This window comes from Mobula hypostoma, chromosome 2 (assembly GCF_963921235.1).
Source record: "Mobula hypostoma chromosome 2, sMobHyp1.1, whole genome shotgun sequence".
In the NCBI taxonomy this organism is placed as follows: Eukaryota; Metazoa; Chordata; class Chondrichthyes; order Myliobatiformes; family Myliobatidae; genus Mobula; species Mobula hypostoma.
Window position 1 is genome coordinate 148,888,297 of NC_086098.1, and position 22,549 is coordinate 148,910,845.

At 40.3% G+C, this 22,549-nt stretch overlaps 1 protein-coding gene across 7 annotated transcripts in view; it reads right to left on the reverse strand.

Annotated features, from left to right (window-relative positions):
* Positions 1-263: 263 nt before the first annotated feature.
* Positions 264-22,549, reverse strand: part of tfap2b (transcription factor AP-2 beta) — a 69,428-nt gene continuing 47,142 nt past the window's right edge. For 3 of the 7 annotated variants that reach the window (XM_063073203.1, XM_063073224.1, XM_063073209.1), the window contains 4 exons: positions 14,541-14,757; positions 11,095-11,213; positions 6,073-6,214; positions 264-786 (listed from right to left, as the gene is read on the reverse strand). In XM_063073203.1, coding sequence (XP_062929273.1) covers positions 489-786; positions 6,073-6,214; positions 11,095-11,213; positions 14,541-14,757 — 776 coding nt within the window. In that variant the 3' untranslated portion in view covers positions 264-488. Of the gene's footprint in view, positions 787-6,072; positions 6,215-11,094; positions 11,214-14,540; positions 14,758-17,383; positions 17,413-22,549 lie in introns of all 7 variants that reach the window. The other 4 variants (XM_063073216.1, XM_063073231.1, XM_063073239.1 and 1 more) reach the window with 2 other exon arrangements.

Genomic DNA, 22,549 nt, shown 5'->3' on the forward strand with positions numbered 1-22,549 from the left:
CATAAGAAGAAGAAGATATTGAAATCTGTGTGTGAATCATTACATCATGAGCTCTATATTAAAGCTAATGTTTCCAAATCAGGTGTGGAGATGGGTGGGATACTATTAAGCTTTCATGTTACCTGGTAGTCATTTTCTTTTTTTTTGGTGGAATGTTTCCATCCTCATATGATGCAGAACTGTGCACAAAAATAAGGTCTGGAATGAACGTGGACCAAAGAGTTTTTGATAATAAAAAAAAATCAGTTTGCAGTCACCAGGGCGGATCTTGAAATCACCTGCCATTCTGACATAAAATGGAAGTTATAGTGTCGAAAAACTGGAAAAATACCAATAAAAATGCTCTTGAAGCCTTGCATCCAGGTCCGCATTGGTTGCAAACAGTTGACCCAGTGTTGCTCCTTTATGTGTGCGTCGTTGTTTCCAAGTCAATAGAAGATTCTTTTTATATAAAGCTACACAAAATAAAAAGTTTGGAGGCATGTTTCTCATTTCCTGTTCTTTTCCTCCTTGTCTCCAGTTTTGGTGCCCGCCTCCCCTCCAGATGTGTGTCTATTTGGGTTGTTGTTTAAGAACATCTTGTCCAGTCCCTTTAATGCCTCCGTCAGGTAGTTCTGGACAGCCGTGAGAGCCGCGCAAATGGCAGGAGAGCCAAAACCATGCGTAATGAGGCTAAAGTGAGTCAAACAGCTTTGGATGCCTGGGTCCAGTATTGGGTTGGGCCTGGTGTTCCCCAAAGGACTTCTATCCTGCGCCAGCAGATCTGTGAATTCTTTGCAAAGTTGCCTGGGGGTTAAGAAAATAAGACAATGAATGTTGCCGTCAGATAACACAAATCAGATGTATGGAACAGCACATTATCCGGTTGCTATGGAAATTGGTTTAACCCCCCTGAACCCGCACATTGTGATTACCGAAGAGCCGACAGCATCGCATCGAATTCCAATCTATCTGAATTTCTATTTAAGATTTCCTTTGCTTATAATAGAACTACAATAGTGAAATAGTTCCGGATGTTTTTAATGGAATCTCATATGTTCTCAATTCCTATAATGACCCACGGATGTGAGTCTTTCTTTAATTTTCTTTTAAAGAAAAAAAAATGAATGGAACAGTGCAAAACCTAAATATAGATTAATCTCATTGTTAAGGAATTCCGTTAAAAGCACCACGAGTTCATGAAGGTGAAAGGGTTAAGGTTAGGTTACATGTTTAGTCCGCTGATTTTTCAAGCAATAACACATGTGAGGGTTAGAGGAATATTTTGCTCCTTAAGCGAGAAAAAAATCCACCTTAGAGATATGCTCAATCAGAAATCGTTAAAAATTTCACAAACTTTAAAAAATAAAATCAGATGGAAAATTTTGTAAAAACAGAAGACAGAGTGAATGAAGTACCCTGGAAAGTTAATACTGAAAAGTGCCACATTCATGGGCTCTCAGCCACTTATGAACTTCATCCAAAGCCCAAAAATGTTGGGATGTTTGGTTCATTTTCATAACATTCCTTGCAAAGAAGCGGACAACATGCACCTCATGTACCTTGTCCATTACCCTTCAACCATCCAGCTCCTGAACCAGCATAGATAATCTCACTCACTTCAACCCTAAAATGATTCAATTGCCACACACTCACTTTCAAGGACTTGTTCTCAGTATTATTTATTTGCTTGTTTGTTTATTTATTTATTATTTTTATTTGCACAACTTGTCTTCTTTTGCACATTGGAGGTACTTAGGTTCCAGACCAGCTGGTTCAGGAACAATTTACCACGCAATTGTCAGGGTTCTGAACCAGTGTGGCTAACTTCCCTCACCTCAACACTGAACTTATTTCACAACCTGTAGACTTGCTTTCAAAGACTCTACAACTCATGTTCTCAGTATGTACAGATGTACTTATTTATCTATCTATCAATTTATTATTATTATTTTTGTCTTTGTCCATTTTGTCTTCTTTTGCATGATAGTTGTCAGCTTTTAATTGCATGGAGTTTTTCATTAATTCTATTATACTTCTTTGTTCTACATTGAATGCCTGCAAGAAAATAAATCTCTGGGTTGTATATAGTGATAGATATGAGTTTGATGAAAAATTCGCTTTGAACTTTGAACTTAGTTTTCAGATTCTTTTTCAGGGGGAATATTATATTTATCTAATGAGGGCTTCATGGCCAACAGGATCTACAGACTGGTAGTTGACTTAGAGCACTTTATTTAATTCAAGAGAGATGAAAGATTACCCTGTGAACTTGTCAGAAGTTGCTTTCCCAGATTGGAGTAAGGGGGAGGGAGAGGGGTAGAAAAACATGGTGTGGTCATCTTCAGCAGTATCTACCCTGATCTGTGGAGTTCAATAATGAATTCAGTTCTTTTTAAATGTTGTATGAGTATGTGTATTATTTATTTAGAGATACAGCACATGAACAGGCCATTCGGCCCAATGAGCCCATGCCACCCATTGCACCCATGTGACCAATTAACCTAACAACCTGTCCGTCTTTGGAAAGTGGGAAGAAACCAGGGCACCCGGCGCAAACCCACACAGTCATGGAGAGAACATATAAACTTCTTACAAGCAGCAGCGAGAGTTGAACCTGAGTTGCTGGCACTGTGAAACGATGCACGGACCATTACGCCATTGTGCTGCCCCATGGTTTAACTGATGTCTTCACAAGTGAAGATCATAAGACCATAAAACATAGGAGAAGAATTAGACTATTTGTCCCAATGAGCCAGCTCCACCATTCCATCGTGGCTGATTTATTATCCTTCTCAACACCATTCTGCAGATTTGGCTCCACAACCTTTAATGCCCTGGCTAATCACAAACATAAAAACCTCCACTTTAAATATATCTAATGACTTAGGCCTTCACAGCCGTCTGTGACAATGAATCCCACAGATTCACTACTCTCTCTCTCCCTTGTCTTTTCAGACCAGCAGAAATTCACCCCTGACCGTCCCCACATCCCACCTTACTTGGAGCAAAAGGTGAGTTACTGCAAATCTAAAAAACACTTGATCTTTAACTATAAGTTGACTCTGAAAGCTGGGAGTCCATCGTTATGGTATAAATCTAGTCTAAGGCAAAAATGTCTGCAAAAACTTGTAAAACAAAACTGCTCTTGAACCAGGGGCATACAATTTGCTCTTATGACAAGCGGCCAAATTGTTGACGTATTAGATGGAAGTAAGTCGCGTCATTAAACAGACAACATACATCAAAGTTGCTGGTGAACGCAGCAGGCCAAGCAGCATCTATAGGAAGAGGCGCAGTCGACGTTTCAGGCCGAGACCCTTTGTCCTGACGAAGGGTCTCGGCCTGAAACGTCGACTGCGCTTCTTCCTATAGATGCTGCTTGGCCTGCTGCGTTCACCAGCAACTTTGATGTATGTTGCTTGAATTTCCAGCATCTGCAGAATTCCTGTTGTTGTCATTAAACAGACAACGGTTTTAGGGAGGTAATTCACGGGAACAAATCTGGAAGTGAAAGGGTTAGCGCAGGAGGAGCGTTTGATAGCTCTGTGCTTGTATTCGCTGGAGTTTAGAAGAATGGTGGGGGGGGGGAAGATGAATCTTATTGAAACCTATCGAATATTGAAAGGCCCCAATAGAGAAGGTAGGAGAATGCTTCCAATTGTGGGAGAATCTAGGAAAAGGACGACCACTTAGAACAGAGGTGAGGAGGATTTTTTTCAGCCGGGGGACAGTGAATCTGTGGGGTTCCTTCCCACAGACGGCTGTGAAGGCCAAGTCATTGCGTATATTTAAAGCGGAGGGTGATTGGTTCTTGATTAGTCAGGGTATCAAAGGTTACGGGAAGAAGGTAGGAGAATGGGGTTGAGAGGAATAACACATCAGTCATGACAGAAAGGCGTAGCAGACTCGACGGGCCGAATGGCCTAATTCTGCTCCTATGTCATATGGTCTAAGCTAGGGGTGCAATATCAATAGTGGAGACATTTTTCACCTATTTTCAGCCCAGATCAAAAAGCTCCCTATCTGGAGCCCAGAACGTTCAGTTTCAGTCCTAAATGAGAAATTAGTTCCCGTTCTTCCAGCATCTGTAATAAAATGCCGGACTTCACCTCCAGCTACTGAATAATTGCGACGTAACGGCGGTATTCCTGACCTGGAAGTGATTATTATTCACGTTCAGTGTTGACTTGGAAATGTGTCCCGTTTCTCAACATTATCCCCAATCATCTTGACAAAGGCACAACTTCGTTGAAGCATCTCGGTTTTTTTTTGCTGGAAGCAGCCGAATTAAAGTTCAACATTCAACCGAAACATAAGGTCAGGAGATCGGGGAACCTCAGCAAAAAAAATGTCGATAAACAAACATCCGGTTGGAATGAACGATTTTCCCATTATTTTTATTTATCGGAGTGATCGACAAGGTGCCTAGGTTTTCATTAACAATCAATTCAATTTTCTATCTAATCGAGGTTTCTTCCTAGTGTCGTTGATTATCGTGACAGATCAGTCATTCTTTGCTAAATACATGTATGAACTTAGTTTTACAAGTGATCAGAGAGCAAAAGACCTGAGAGTAATTATAAACAGAAGAGATTCTGCAGATGTTGGAAATCCAGAGCAACACACACGAAATGTTGGAGGAACTCAGCAAGTCAGACAGTCGACTTTTCGGGCCTAGACCCTTTATCAGGACTGGAGAGAGATTATAGTTTTCCGGGGATCAACGCCATCCGCGCATTTTATCTGTTGCCACGGTAAATGCGATTTTCCTGAAAAGAATTTTCTTGGCCTTGTATAGCAATGCAATTAACCGTTAAATGCGTGTATCTAAGTATGCGTTTAATCAAAAGTCTAATTTTAATCGTTAATAAGAGAAAGGGGACGTAGCCGAAAATATTTCTAATCATCATTATCAGAACCATTGATAATTAGGTGTTTGTGGGAGTCGGTCCAAGCCTGCGCCAAACAAACCGCGACATTATATTTGAGCCTCCGTTGAAGGTTCTAAAATGTCGTCGTGGGCATCTTCGGGGCAAACAGGACGACAGAATAAAGGGTGCACTTCTCTTGAAAGAGGACGGCTATCTATCTGCGCGAAGAAAAGGGTGACCAGAATTAGAGCAACAACCAGATCGCGGTAAATAGTGGCCAATTCGGAATTCAAGAATAATGAAACATATGCTTAAACTGCATTTCGTCTTTACGCAATCGCGTCCATTTGGAGTTGCTCTGTATTCACCACGTGTGTGGTAGTGCATATAGTAGAGATGCATCGGAAATTGCTTTGGGAACATTCTAAACGCCTGTATTCATCACCCTTGTATTTTTTTTCTCTCTATGCAAAGTAGGAAGCGTCCACCGTGAAGGATTAATGGCAGGGAAGTCAAGCGCTTCTTGTCTTCAAAGAAAAAGAGTCGCCTGCAAGCAATTAAACTTCTGAGATTGTAATATCTTCTGACCCGGCGGAAAGAAACAATTAAATTCAAATCACGTCTCGCGAACATCTGGACAAATTTCAGCAAATGATTTTCCAGTTTTTTTTATCTTTGGTGGGAATTGGGAGGATTTCCTTCGATAATATTAAAGACAGATACAGACGCATTTTTAAAATCGGTGCTGTGTTTTCGCCAGATCTAGTTGAAAATGCCTGAGTTAATTACAAGTTCGGATACTTCCTTCTTCTGGAGGGAAAAAATAAATTCCTCAGCTTGGAATGCCAAGTTAAATTAAAACGTGACTTGATTATCCAAATTAGTGTCGCTCGCCTTTTTTTTAAATACAAAGAATGATTTTATAAATTCTTTGTGGATGCAATGCCAATATTGAAACGACATTTTTCTGTAATGTGCCTACTTTTATCTGTGGACTGTAGCAATATGTTAATGCGCTATTTGAAATGATCGGATATCACAGATTCTGAAGTCTTCAGTCAGGCAGGGGGTAATTTATGTTGATCCAATTTAAAACATGCCATCTAATTTCAAATATTACTTTATGTTCGTCTTATTATTATAAAGCATCCGCTATTTTAACTGTTATTTAGTGGTTTTTTTTCTCTTAAGGGCAAGTAGAAGTAAATTAATGACTCACTTTGTGGCCAGTATCATGTTCTTTCTGGAGTGCAGCTCGTTGGGATCAGCGTGTTGCCTGTTCAGGTAGTCAGCGGCCGCTTTGGCGGGGAATTCCGTCTCACAAATATACCCAAAGTCCCGGGCTAAATGCACGGCCTCGCCTGCAAGACAAGACCCAAATGCTTAACCGACCGCTTTCACATAGAATCACGCGAGTTTGTGTGTAACTTTTAATACTATGTATGTCAATAAGGGCATTCGTGCTCGCTCGAGAGATACAGGGAAGGCAAATTCCCTCTTCTTATTGCTACCATCACGGAGGAGATTCAGGACCCTGAAGGCACTCACTCAGTGCTTTAGGAACAGAATCTTCCCTCCGCCATCAGATTCTGAATGGACAATGAGCCAACTCATGAACGCTACCTCACTATTTTTGCTGTCTTTTTACACTATATATATATAGCATAAATTAAATATATATATTAAATAAGTAGTACAAAAAGATATACGTATCATATAATTTATAGTTTTTTTAGCATTGCACTGTACTGCTGCTGCAAACCAACAATTTCACGACAATTCAGTGATACTAAACCTGATTCTGATTTCTGCCTCGGAACATTAATGACGTCATTCAGCTCTTGTTTCTCTGCCAACCATAGTCGGGAGCCTTTGCTTTTCAATATACAATCCCTGCAACGTTTCCCAGTATTTTCTAATACACACCCCCTTAGAGAGTCCAAAGCCGATTCTATGTGGGAATCAGGCTGGATTTAGAGGTTAACACGCTGCTTATGAGAAAAACTCTGACATGCACTAAATGCAACGCTCAAATGAGGTATAAATTTTACGTAATCACCCTTGGCGACTCTCCGAGAGAAGAAAGGTGTTATGGGGAAAGTAAATGTTACTCGACTCATTGCATACTATGCAAATTCTTCCAAATTATAAAATTACAATATTATAATATTGAGAAAAGTAGGGGTGAGTCATGGCGGTTAAAGAGTTCGTTATTTACTTCGAGTGTGGATTTAACTTCGTTTAAGTATCTAAATAAAAGGCCTATTTATTGAAAATCGGTTGCTTGCTATACGGCCAGACAATGGAATAATTATCTCTAATGTGTGTGGAAAAGGGGAGGAAATAAATGAGACTGGGCACGTTGAAAGCGAAGCCAGTATTTGCACAACCTCCATTGCTTATATACATAAAGACGAATATTCAAGATGTAAAATTGTTTAATGTAATTTCCAGTGCGCAAGTGTAAAGGAGAACGGAACAATTATTACTCCGGATCCAAACAAAATAAGAAAAAGAACACAATAAGAAAAAACATATATATACATAAAATAGATTATTAGCTTAGATTGATTGTTTGTCCCAGATTTAAATCGGATTTTTATCTTAGATTTTGCAGATAAGCTCAGAGCCCAGACAAACACATACAAAAGCTGGCTGTCGAGAAAACAGTAAGTGACCAATAGCTACCGAGTAGCAACAAACCTTGCAGGAATGTAGGACGTTATTTCTAAACATTAAAATCATTTGACGACCTTACAAAATATTAGAATTTTTATTGCCTTTTAGACCAGCATTGAGTTATTAGGCAGGACGCTAGCTAGGAAATGTCGAGTTCCAGTTTAACACGAGGGATTGTCATGTGTATATCATGATGGTTCAGTTTTAAGTCATTGCTGCAAAGAATTTAAACAAAATGATCAGTGGCGTGTATAATGCAAAAAAAACCGATTGATCTAAAGCGGTTAGCCATGATATATTTATTCTTGAGAAAATAAATAAATACTGGAATAAAGGGCGCTTATTGCAGAAATCTGTCGTGAAAATTTATGTACTGCAATGTACTGCTTCCGTAAAAGAACAAATTTCGCGACATACTGTGTGCCAGTCATTTTAAACCTGATACTGATTCAGGCTCTCAATCTCGGAGTTTCCATTGGGGTGATAATCGCCGTAACAACAACCTGCAAAAGTTTAAACTGTGCATTGACAATTATTCTGGTTGTCATATGAAATCAAGAGAATGATTATAATGTACCCTTTACATTCCCCACGGTGTATCACTGTGCATGTGTCTGAATGAAAGGTGCGTTTAGGTTAGAATTTATCCTCTATTGCTCATACTCAGAAATAATAAGAATTTTTCTATATTTCTCATAGCTGGTGAATTACTAAATAAATGTAATAAATATGATTTATTATTCGTATTTAAACTCGTATATAAACGACATTACCAAAAGTAACAAAATAATAGAAATTGTATTTAATAACCTTTAATACAAGGATCCAAATACTTTAGTATTGAACAATGCACTATGAAAAGTGAGTCATGTTCAAACATCATTTAAGAGAAATTTGGTTAAGTACATGAATGGGTGGGCGGGTATGGAGAGCTATGCAGATCGATGGGACGAGGGAGATTAATAGTTCGGCAGGGACTAGATGGGCCGAAAGTCCTGTTTCTGTGCTGTGGTGTTCTAACCAGGAACGGCTAAAGACTAAATTGTCACGAGAACAATTACATTGCCGAAAAGTGCCAGTGTTTTTCCGACTCACCATAAACGTATATGTATGGAGGAAAGTGCAAGAGAAGGAGAGGTTTTAAACTACAGTTTAAATAGCATAAAGCAGCTGGAAAATACCTATTCCCTATATAGCTATTGTGAGTGTGTATGTGTGTTTATTGAGAACACCCTGCAGGGAGTTCCATGCCATCAACGTTCCCGCCTGATGCTGATGTTTGCGAGAGCAGCGAAGGCCGGGTAACGCTACAAAGCCAAGCTCTGGAGGGATTCAAGTAGATAATGCTTCACCCCTCCAGCACTAAATCTTTTCAAAGTACTTTGCAAGCGATAGCTTAGACGCCGCACATGAAATTAACATTAGCATTAAAGAATTCAACCAGATACTGTACCGCTAATGAGCAATCTAATTATTTTCTGTCTTTTTAAACAATTTACCACTAATAGGGGTGTTACCATTGAAATGCAATATTCATGAAGGGTAACTTCACAACTTCTATTACATTCCCCGCACCCCAATGTATATAAAAAAAAACCATGAAGAGATCCGGAGCAACGAAGAACATCAAAATTAAATAATTGTAAGTGTGACCCGGGTAGGGAAGATAATAGTTTATAGACATAAGCATCAGTGGCAGATGGGTGAAGGAGAAAAAAGTGAGCAGTGAACAGGAAATAAATAATGTGAATATGTTAGTGTCCCACATAACTGTGTGACAAACGATCGAGTCGATTTACCTTTCAGCAATATCACGGACAATTTCGGTTCATTAATGAAGAATGCATATAATCCCCGAAACTGTACTTAGAATCGTAGAGCGCTACCGGCCATTCGGCCCATCTGATGGGTGCCGAACTATTACTTTGTCAGGTCACATTGACCTGCACCTGAATCATAGCCCACCACACTCCCCCCATCCAGGTAACTATCCAAAGCCCTCTGAAATGTTGCATTCGAATCGGCATCCAGCACTTCCGCTGGCTGATCGTTCCACACTCTCACAGTGTCATGTCTAAGAAACTACATAAAATATGTTCCAATAACAAAATGCTCCGTACGTTTGTCGAAAATTTAATGGCGTATAGCACTAGAAATTAAGTATCTGCAGCATCGTATACATACAAGCGAAAGTTATTATATTAAACGTGTTTTGGGCATTATGCCATGAAAACGTATTTTAAATTCTCTCACTATTCCTTTTTTTCCAGTCGTGTACGTATATTGCAGGTCATCCTGTGTTCAATGGATGTCTGCCTGCCTGTGATTCAGATAGAGTGATTATGAATTAGAAGTAACAGGTCCACACTGTGTACAAAACACCTCCTTGACAGTGCACAGAAACAGCTGGAGATCAATAGATGTGTGTGTGTGTGTGTGTGTGTGTGTGTGTGTGTGTGTGTGTGTGTGTGTATGTGAGTGTGTGTCTGTGTATGTGTATGTGAGTGTGTGCGTGTGAGTGTGTGTGTGTGCTTGTGGTGTGTGTGTGAACATATGTGAGTGTGAGTGTGGTTGTGTGTGTGTGTGTGTGTGTGTGTGTGTGTGTGAGTGTGTGTCTGTGTATGTGTATGTGAGTGTGTGCGTGTGAGTGTGTGTGTGTGCTTGTGGTGTGTGTGTGAACATATGTGAGTGTGAGTGTGGTGTGGTGTGTGTGTGTGTGTGTGTGTGTGTGTGTGTGTGTGTGTGTCTGTCTGTGTGTCTGTGTGCGTGAGAGAGAGAGAGAGAGAGCCCAGGCGTATTTGTTTGGTTGGTAACTAACTTAATGAAAATGTTGTTACATATGGAAATGTGAATACAATTATAAATTATTCATGAAGGTAAGCCAAGAGTCCTTACGGCTATGGGATAAATGCATTTATAATATTTAGTGTTATTATTTATGCACAAAGTACATTGGTACGTTAATTACATAATTAATGTCATTTCTCTTGAAAGTTCAAAGAAAATGGAGAATATTCGTGAAATTAGAATAATTTTGACAGTTTTTTCATCTGCCTTTACCACAATGAACGGCTACACCGTCAAGCACGACGGAATACGACGTAATGGCATCGAATCTCGTCAAGGTGATAGATTCCGAAAATTCAACACTCAAAATTTAACGTTGTTTAATGTCATTTCCAGTCCACACGTATAAAGGGGAACGAAATAATTTTCACTCCCGATGCAGCACAAAAGAACCCAGTAATATAAAGAACACAATAATAAAAAAGAAAATAAATATAAATACGTAAAATAGCTTATATACCTAGATTGATTTTATGTCTACAAAGTGACGCTAGGCACAGGAGTGGTGACTGACAGGAAATGATAAAGTAGTGGTGGTTGACGGTGTGAAGGATTATACAGACTGTATCTATATATGTATAACTATGTTGTCAAATAGACCCCTTGTCTTCACTTCCTTCTTCCTACCAAGTTTTTAGGCAAGGTGTTCAACGCATTGAGATGATTGTGGATTTAAAGCACCAATATAATCAGCAGAGCTCCCCCAAATCCTTACCTTCTACCAGTGAGGTTAGTAAAGTGACGTTCGCTGCTTTACGCCTGCCTGCGGGTAAATTTAATCCGATCTTCTCAAGCTTTTCTCTTAACGACCTTCCACCATTTTTCGATTTGGCTCTGAAACCGACAAACAAGGCATTTTTAAACGGTGACATGTCCGAGTATGGGAGAGGGCGGGGGAATGGGGCTAGAGTTTATCTTCTTCCATATGGAAATATAATATTTATTATTCTATCTAAAAATATCATAAACCCATTTCCCACAAGGTTCCAACGAAAGTTTATTAAATTGTTTATGTTCTCTAGGCGTAGATAGAGTGGATGTGGAGAAAATATTTCCTATGGTGGGGGAGTCTGGAACCAGAGGGCACAACCTCACAATAGAGGGATGTCCATTTAGAACAGGGACAACGAAGAATTTCTTTAGCCAGAGAGTATTCATACCACAGCCGGCTGGGGAGGCCAGGTCACTGGGTATACTGAAAGCGGAAGTTGCTGGGCTCTTGGTTAGTCAGGGCGTCAAGATTACAGGGAGAAGGCAGAAGAAAGGAGTTCAGATGGATAATAAATCAGCCATGATGGATTCGCGGAACGGACTCGATAGGGTGAATAGCCTAATTCTGCCCCTATGTTTTATGGTGTAATGGTCTTATGGTCTTAAAGATGAAAGTATCTCATCGCATTCATATTAATTTGGATGCGTATGTACCCCATAATCGAGGCGAGAGGTCCCATGGTAAACGAAAGCCTAGAATTATGACATCATCCATTATGACGTCAACCGCGCATGGCATTTTGCCCCCATATTTATAACTCTGAAAAAGATTAATTCTTGTTGAACTTGGGAAAGAATTTGTACGAGGCGCAGGTATATAGTTGGGAGTGAAAGCCCATTATCCCGTCCACCACGGATACCACCATGGAGCACATCTACACCGAGCGCTGTGGCAGGAAAGCAGCATCGATCATCAAGGACCCCCACCAGTCAGGCCATACTCTCTTCTCGCTGCTGCCATCAGGAAGAAGACGCAGGAGCCTCAGGACCCACACCACCAGGTTCAGGTTAATAGTTAATACCCCTCAACTATCAGGCTCTTGAACCAAAGGGGATATCTTCACTCGGCCAATCACTGAACTGTTCCCACAACCTATGGGCTCACTTTCAAGGGCTCTTCGTCTAATATTCGCTATATTGCTTATTTACCGATTATTGATGTGGCATTGACTCCAGTGCGTTCAACACCATCCGCCCTGCTCTGTTGGGGGAGAAGCTGACAGCGATGCAGGTGGATGCTTCCCTGCTATCACGGATTCTTGATTACCTGACTGGCAGACCACAGTACGTGTGCTTGCAACACTGTGTGTCTGACAGAGTGATCAGCAGCACTGGGGCTCCACAGGGGACTGTCTTGTATCCCTTTCTCTTCACCATTTACACCTCGGACTTCAACTACTGCACAGAGTCTTGTCATCTTCAGAAGTTTTCGGATGACTCTGCCATAGTTGGATGCATCAGCAAGGGATATGAAGCTGAGTACAGGGCTACGGTAGGAAACTTTGTCACGGTGTGAGCAGAATTATCTACAGCTTAATGTGAAAAAGACTAAGGAGCTGGTGGTAGACCTGAGGAGAGCTAAGGTACCGGTGACCCCTGTTTCCATCCAAGGGGTCAGTGTGGACATGGTGGAGGATTACAAATACCTGGGGTTACGAAATGACAATAAACTGGACTGGTCAAAGAACACTGAGGCTGTCTACAAGAAGGGTCAGAGCCGTCTCTATTTCCTGAGGAGACTGAGGTCCTTTAACATCTGCTGGACGATGCTGAGGATGTTCTACGAGTCTGTGGTGGCCAGTGCTATCATGTTTGTTGTTCTGTGCTGGGGCAGCAGGCTGAGGGTGGCAGGCAGCAACAGAATCAACAAACTCATTCGTAAGGCCAGTGATGTGGGGATGGAACTGGACTCTCTCACGGTGGTGTCTGAAAAGAGGATGCTGTCCAAGTTGCATGCCATCTTGGTCAATGTCTCCCATCAACTACATAATGTACTGGGTGGGCACAGGAGTACATTCAGCCAGAGACTCATTCCACCGAGATGCAGCACAGAGCGTCATAGGAAGTCATTCCTGCCTGTGGCCATCAAACTTTACAACTCCTCCTTTGGAGGGTCAGATACCCTGAGCCAATAGGCTGGTCCTGGACTTATTTCATATTTTACCGACATAATTTACATATTACTATTTAACTATTTATGGTTCTATTACTATTTATTATTTATGGAGCAACTGTAACGAAAACCAATTTCCCCCAGGATTAATAAAGTATGACTATGAATATGACTATTATTATTTTGTTTTGTTTTTTTTCTTTTGGATTCTCAAAGTTTCTTGTCTTTCGCACATTGCTTGTTTGACCGTCTTGTCGTGTGCGATTTTTCATTTAGTCTATAGTGTTTCTTTATATTCACTGTATTTACTGAGATTGCCCGCAAGTAAATTAATCTCAGGGCAGTACATGGTAATATTTATGTACTTCGGTAATAAATTTACTTTGAACTTTGGCCATCTCCATCCTTCTTAATATGGCGCCGCGGCAGTTATTACAGCATGACATTAAAAACTGGGCGTGGGGAGACGGCCTGAGATATAAACATTAAGTGGCGGGCCCCAGCGATAGATGTAGTTCCAAGTATTACTCAGCGCAGCGGCTGAGAACGCAATCTATGCGGACGAGTTATGATAAAACTATGAGCCAATAGACAAGCAAGAATGCGATCGTCATCCATTCTTGCCTACCCACTGGCTTCCATGTTTGCGGTTTAATGGTTATTAATATGCTTTGAATTCCCGCGAGACAAACTCACAGAAGGATGGATAGAGAAATATTAATTGAAATATTGCACTGTGGAGAAGCAATCTGTGAGATTCGCTAATGGCTGTAAATGTAGATGAATGGATGGATGGGACAACTGTTAGGAGTACAGTCAATGACATACAATGCACTTTACAATATAACTATGGTCGTACTATATTGTTCAAATAGTTTCCATCAGGCTCTTGAACCAGAGGGGATAACTTCACTAAACTTCACTCAACATCACTGAACTATGGATTCACTTTCAAAGACCTTTCATCTCACGTTCTCGATAATGATTGCATATTTATTTATTTATTTGTTTATTTATTTATTATTTATTATTATTATTATTATTATTATTATTATCATCTTTTGTATTTGCATACATTATTGACGTTGGTTGTTTGTCCGACCTGTTATGCTCGGTTTTTCATTGATCCCATCGTGGTTATTTGTTTTTACTCTGATTACCCAGAAGAAAATGGATCTCGAGATTGCATTCGGTGATATATATGTACTTTGACAACAGATTTACAATGAACTTTGAACTGTGTTTGGAAGGGTTCGTTTTCTACGTATAGGACCTACCTTCTCAGCACTCCCCCCAACAATGACGCGTTCAGGCATTCTGGTGGGGAAAGGCGCCTTTGGACTTCCCCCACAGTCACCTTGTACTTGGACGTGGAACTGAGAAGGGACAAGCGCCCCGGCACCGAGCAGAACACCTCGTTGTGGTTAGCAATTCCACCGAGCAGATTGTCTTTGTTCATCATCAAGGATGTGATATTCTTCTGAGGGAGTGGGACTGAAAGAAAGAAGACATAGTGACACAAGTCAGTGCTGCAGTACTGTAGGTGGGGGTATGAGTCGCTACGGAACGCAAGCATGGGTTGAAGCTCAGGCCGAAGACATGCTATTACACATCATGTCAAGATCGTTTCCATTGTAGCACTGTGCTTCAGCAAACAGATAGATCTATTGTTTAACTTGGTCTTTGCACAGAAAAGCAATGGTAAATGATAAAGTAACCGTATTCTGGCCTCCAGAGGTGTAGCTCATTTTGGATGAACACCACTGTTTTCATATAATTTCCTGCGCGGGTTAATTGTGATCCAGTTGAAGCGCATGGTGGAAAGACATTCATCTCCATTCACTATTTGCCCTTGAAACAGCAATATCTTTTCACAAGAAAGATCTCATTAAAAACCCCGAAGAAAGCCTCTGTCTCGGGTGATTTTTGTGAAGTTGTTTAACTCGCTGCATGGATGAGTAGGTACTGCGAAGGCAGTAGAAACTGTGTTCGTAACAAATCCAAAGGCTGAAAATCTATTTAGCTGTGTATATGGGAAAATAGCGCCCTCACCTTTAAGTATAAAAAGGCAACACATACAAAATGCTGGAGGACCACAGCAGGTCAGGCAGCATCAATGGAACGCACTAAAATAAAGGGAACTTCTTTTGAGGGTAAACCACTAGCTTCTAATGGCAGGGCTTGGTGGCTTCCAATTAAATTTGAATGGGGAACAACACTGTGAAGCAATTATAGAAATTTTAAACAAAATCTCATTTCGTTTAAATTTTAAACAAGTGTCTCGGTTGTGAAACAAATGCTAATAACTCACTAAATGTCTTCTAAATAGCAGCGTGACTGAAAACAAGCACTGTAGTTTAAACTTCCTCCTTAAATTCATTGGCACTGATGGCTGCAGAGGCCAGGTCATTGAGTATATTTAGTGATTCTTAGGCTAATAGGCTCAAACTTAGTAAGAGCATCAGAGTTTACCGGGACAAGGCAGGGGAACGGGGTTGAGAGGGATAGTAAATCAGTCATGATGGAACGGCCTATCAGACTCGATGGGCCCAACGGCCTTGTCCTTCTCCTATGTCTCAGGGGTTAAAAGTGTTCTGGTCAGAGTGTTCTGCGGCTGCCTGTGGACGGCCAAGAATGTAAGAGCGAATTCATATCCTGGGCAGGTTATTAATAAATTAGAATTTTATAAAATTATTTGTGTTTTGTGCAATAAATTTATGGTATAAAAATTTTAAAAAGCTGTTTGCGTTTTGATTAACGTATCTACACTCGGTTCCTTTTTGTTGGTTTAATTACATTAAACAGAACTGAAACAGCAACCCAAATGGAGTATGAAAGAGACATACAGAATTATGAGGGGTATAGGTAGGGTAAATGCAAGCAGGCTTTTTCCGCTGAGGTTACGTGAGACCACAACTAGAAGTCATGGGTTAAGGATGAAAGGTGAAATGTTTAAGGGGAACATGGTGGGGGGGGGGTCTTCTTCACTCAGAGGGCGGTGAGAGTGTGGAATGAGCTGCCAGTGCAAGTGGTGGATGCGGGTTCAATTTCACCATTTAAGAGAAATTTGGATAGGTACATGGATAGTAGGGATATGGAAGGCTATGGTCCCAGTGCAGGTCGATGGGAGAAAGCAGTATAAGTGGTTTGACACGGACTAGATGGGCCGAGATTTGTGCTTCAGTGCTGTACTATTCTATTACTCTATGACTCTAAATGACTGTTTGAACTGGCAACATAAGAGGATTGTATAATGTTTGAAAAGTACGATCACTGTTAGCTGCATTGATAGTAACCTTGATATATGTTGATATTCCACGCGGTTTTCATATCTTGGAAATTACCCAGTTCAGAACAGATAAAGGAGAAAATGCCGACGACCTGAACATTGCTTTAAGTCACCTAAGAAGTTATGTCTGCTACCGATGCGCAATGAAAAGCCAACACCATCTCACAAGTGGCTAAACGTCTCAAAATGATTTGGCAGGCTGTAGTATTACGTGTTCAGGGACGCACTGAAGTTTGGTGTAGGGCTCAGCATGAGGCGAAGCCCATGTAGAAGTCTCTCGGCGAGTGGATGTTTATACGGTCCAAGGAGACCAAATGAGTGCCAGTGGCACTTAGACAGGTAACACTGCAACTACACATAACCGATAACACCTATAGACTGAATGACGCCGTGAATGCAAAGAACCCTATGTTTTTGTTCTGTATTTCGTATATATCTTCACGAAGAACGTTTATAACAAAAAAAAATGAAAAGAAGGTAGACTCCTTACGGCTGTACACCTGCCAATTTTCGGGATAGACGGTTATTGAGCAACAATAGTCATTGGTCAAGCAAGAGTAATTAATATTAAACGACGATTTGACTTTAGCCACCAAATTGTAAAAAGATTTCCATAGTTTCAATTGGTGATTTCATTTTGCAAATGTACCAAATTAATTTTGTCTCTCCTGCCCCGCAAATCTATGTGATGCGTATAACCTCGATTTTCCAAATTAAGGAAATGCGCCCTTTTGTCCAAAATATGTTTACATCGAAAATTAGCTTAATTTATTTAACGAATAGACAATGAAAACATAATAGATAGTGCCAGCTGTGGCTATAGGCTTCCACTGCACTTAACGATTTATTTAAAGAAATCCCTGTTATAAACCATCCCCCGCCCCCCAACCAAACATTAGATTCAAGTAATCACGATTAGTTTCGGTGACATCAAGGACATATATCTAGAAAGGTGCTGGAAAGGGGCCAGTTACATCATGAAGGATCCCATCTGCCCTGGTCATGGACTCTTTGCCCCACTCCCATCAGGAAAGAGGTTACATAACATTCACGTCAAGATCTCCAGACTCAAAAACATTTACTGTTTCCCCAAGCCGTAGGGCTGATCAGCACCTCCACCCGCTAACCCACCTCACCACACCCCCACCACCAGTACTTGACCATTTCCTGTCAGTCACCATATGTACAGATACTCCTGTCACTTTATGAACATACAAACAATCCATGTATATAAGCTAACATGTATTTATATTTATTGTGTTTTATTATTATTGTCTTCATTATCTTATTGTGTTTATTTTTGTTGCATCAGATCTGGAATAACAATTGTTTCGTTCTCCTTTACACTCGTGTACTCGAAATGACATCACACAATCTTAAACCTTGAATCTTGTCAGACGTCCCTTTCTCGCTCTTTCCTTTTAAGGACATGCCTGGCGAGGTTGCATTGAAGAATTCTTAAATCCACAACGTCAGGGGAAACGTCACTGTGATGTCATAGCAATTCAGCTTGTTCACGTTGGAAGGTTCAGTAGTACCTTACTGTGCATTTCTCCATAAGCGACCAGATTAGGTATTGAGACCATTCCATAGGATTAGATAGTTTAAATCAAAAGATTTCAAAAAAAAGTTAGTTCTAATTACTGATCTAACTTCCATCATGATTCAGCAAAATTTACAAGGATTTTGCCACGACTTGAGGACCTGAGTTATAGGCAAATGTTGAATAGATTGACACGACACATGATGATGATAAATAGGTTAGGACTTTATTCTCCAGACTAGCGCGTGGAAGAGGGAGGGGAGATCTAACAGAGGTATACAAAATAATGAAGTGTACAGATAGGGTAAATGCAAGCAGGCTTTTTTTTCCTTTGAGGTTGGGTGCGACTAGAACTAAAGATCATGTGTTAAGGGTGAAAGACGAAATGTTTAAGGGGAACGTCTTTACTCAGGGTGAGGTGAGAGCATGGAACGAGCTGCCAGCGAAGTGATAGATACGGGTTTGATTTAAACATTTAAGCGACATTTGGATAGGTACGTGAATGGAAGCTGTATGGAGGGCAATGGCCCGGGTGCAGGTCAGTGAGACAAGGCAAATTAATAGGTCGAAGAACCTACTTCTGTGCTGTAGTGATCTATGATTCCATGACTCTTCTAAAATGCTTTAAACTGAGGCCTGAATTTAGAACAGTGAACCCACACTGTTCTGACGTTTAGCTACATCAATGCTTCATACCTCAACTAACGTCACTTCAAAGTAGCTTTATTATCAAAGTACATGTATGTCACCATATCCAGCCCTGTGATTCGTTTTCTTGCGGGCACTCACAGTAAAACCAAGAAACGTGATAGTATCAGCGAAACACTGTGCCCAACAAGACAGACAAACAACCAATGGGCATGAGACAGCAAGCTGTGCAAATACAGAAGAAAAAAAATAATTTAAGTAAATAAATAAGAAATAAATATCGAGAATAAGAGATGAAAGATCTTTGAAAACGAATCCATGGGTTGGGGGAACAGTTCATTAATAGGGCAAGTGAAGTTATTCCCCCCTCGTAAGGGGTAACAACTGCTCCTGCGGTGCGGGGGGGAGGGGCGGGGTGGTGGTAATAACGATGCTAAGAATTCTCCTGTGAATACATTCTCCTATGCTTGGTCGACAGATCAATTTTCACGTCAGGTAAAGTATTTTTTTCGCTAGTAAATTCCACCCTTTCAAACAGATAATAAGAGTTTTGATGAAACACAGCTGGACTGGAGCACCACGTCTGTTTCCAAATTACGTCGAATTGTAGGTTGTGAGGCAAAATTAATAATCCCTTAGTTCAAATTAAATCTATTTGTTTTTGCTTCTCTTTTGAAATCAATGCTGTTGCCTGCGTTTGCATAGCGTCAAAGTGACCATAAGACTGTAAGATATCGCAGCAGAATTGGGCCGTTCTATCATGGCGGACTTGTTATCTCTCTCGAACCCGTTCTCCTGCCTTCTCCCCGTAACCTTTGACGCTCAAATTATTGATCAAGACCTATCAACCTCCGCTTTAAATATACTCAATGAATTGGCCTTCATAGCTGTCTGTGGCAATGAATTGCACAGATTAACTGCAGTCTGGCCAAATAATTTCCTCCTCAACTTTGGTCCAAAGGGACGTCGTTGTATTTTGAGTCTGGTCCCCACTAAAGGAAATATTTTCTCCACGTCCACTTCTAGGCCCTTCAATATTCGAAAGGCTTCAATGAGATCCCCCCCCCCCCCCCAGGTGATCTAAGTCTATTACTTCAGAAAATAAGGAAACGTGTGAATTCCTGTTCAGATATTTGTCAACGGCTGCTTTTAACTAGGGAGCATGTAGTCGACAATTTTAAAATGGTAGGCAGGTTAACGAATTACCTACGACTGCATTTTCGGTGTGAGTTGTTACTATCACTGATCCATATTAAAAAGAAATACTTTAAACGAACTGTTCAGTTAATAGATATTTATTGTTAAATTGCACTCATTACCATTCGATTACAGTATTACAATGATGTACGGGCTTACATCCACTCACTTGCCAAAGGTCGCCATAATGAATTAACTTTCGTTCATTCTCCCGCGGACACATGAAAAGCAGGATAAACATCTCGTCAGTGAACCTCGGCACAGGAAGTCAGCCTAATTAAACACCACTTGGTTGTTTTCTTTGTGTGTGTGAGGCAAAATGAAAGAAAACTTAATGTGATGAAGTTTCTTTAAAGTTTTTACGTGTAAATCATATGCTTTTTGGCAATTGGTCGAAAATGATTCGAAAATACAAAACATGTTTATTTTATGCAATGTTATAAGATCATTAGACTATAAGACAAAAGATCAAAATTAGGCCAATCGGCCCATCGAGTCTGCTCTGCCATTCCATCGTGGCTGATTTATTATCCCTCTCAAGCCCAATCTCCTGCCTTCTCCCGGTAACCTTAGACGTCCTGACTAATCAAGAACCTATCAAACCCCGCTTTAAATATACCCAATGACTTGGCCTCCACGCCGTCGCTGGCAATGAATTCCACAGATTCGCCACCCTCTGGTTAAAGAAATTCCTCCTCACCTCTGTTCTAAAGGAACGTCGCTTTATTCCGAGCTGTGGCCTCTGGTTCTGGACACTAGGAAACGTCCTCTCCAGAACTTAAAGACCATAAATTATATCACAACTTTTTCAGATCAACACAAGTTTGGCTGCAATGTGCTTAAATCAACATAAAACAGACATGCTGGTTAATATGAATATTCTGGCTGTACTGGATCGGCAGGCATTTTTAAATCTGTCAAATGTTTTCGATATACATTCAAACCAAGTGCAGTGCACAGTCCTTGTAATTTAAGATCTCCGCAGTCATTTTAACAGACTACCTACTAAAGCCAATTCTTTAATATTACCTTTTACACATATGTGTGGTAGCGTGAGTGCTCCCGGTTGGTTATACTGGTATTAAAAGGAAAAAGAATCGCACATGTTCAATCATTTCTCACAGATATAAAAGGCTGTGGGTTTTAAGGGTGACTTAGCTCTGAATTACAATATTCTTAAAAACCTGACAATCTGCAGAAATAAAATTGGCTGGTAAATATCCTCACATCAGGTACATTTATGCGGATGTTGACAGGTTCTTGATTAGTGAGGGCACCAAAGGGTACAGGGAGAAGGCAAGATAATTGCACTGATAATAAATCAGACATGATAGAATGGCGGAGCAGACTCGATGGACCGAATGGTCCGATTCTGCTCCTACGTCTTATGACTAAAGAACTATAATAGCAGTAATCTCCCTGATTCTTTATTTATTATAATTCTTTGGACAATTATTAAAACAATAAACATACAGGTAATACATTGTCAATTTACAAATACCCTCGCCTAATGAGTAACATACTGAAATGAACCACGAATGTTTTCAATCATATTTATTAGTCTTGTAATACCACTTTGCTAATTTAGTTTTAGAATATCTCTAAGGCACATTGTCACGTTAATTTCTCTTACAGATCATCAATATGGAAAAATAATACTTGCTTCATTTGTTAATAATTATGAACAGATTGTGCTTTGAAACCTAATTCGACAACATACTTGGTAGCGTTCAAACGACTGGAAGAATCTCAAACCAATGGACCTTGACCAAAACGCAGCTTGAGGCCCCAAGTTCCTTACGTGTTCAGAATGTTCAGCCTGCACTCACTCCTTCAGTATCATTCCGTAATGCAATGTGTAAATATGTTGCAAGTGTATATGCAATCGTTATGGAGTTAATGTAATAACAATAATAACCACGAATGACAGAACATTTAACGCAGCTAAGGCGCGAATTTAACCAACACATTTCTAAACTGACTACTTTATCATTTCCTGTCAGTTACCTTAAGCACAGTCACTCCTGTGCCTAGCGTCAGTTTATGGACATAAAATCAGCCATATGTTCTCTTATGTATTTACATTTATTGTGTTTTTATTATTATTTTTCAATCTTACTGTGTTTCTTGTGTGCTGTATCGGATCCGGAGTAATTATTTTTTTCGTTCTGCTTTACTCTTGTGTATTGGGATTGACAACTAACAATCTTGAATCTTGAATCTTGACTGAAAGTTTAGTGCAGCGAAGGCGCGAATTTAACCCAAACATTCCTGAACTGCAAGCGACACAATATACAGTGACGGTCGCTTTTATTCAATAGCAATCCTGATTAAGACATCTCGGTTTACCCAGCTTCGGGGGGTAGGTATCTAGAATTGTTCTAGATATTGGGATTGCACGGAGCATGGGGATTTCCAGGAATGGGCAAGCTACTGATGTAGCTAGAAGTAACATAGATGAGATTTAAGATTCAAGATTGTTTAATGTCATTTCCAGTACACAAAGGAGAACGAAATAATTGTTGCTCCGGATCCGTTGCAGCGCGCGCGCGCGCGCACACACACACACACAATAAACAACACAACAATAAAAGCACAATAAATATAAA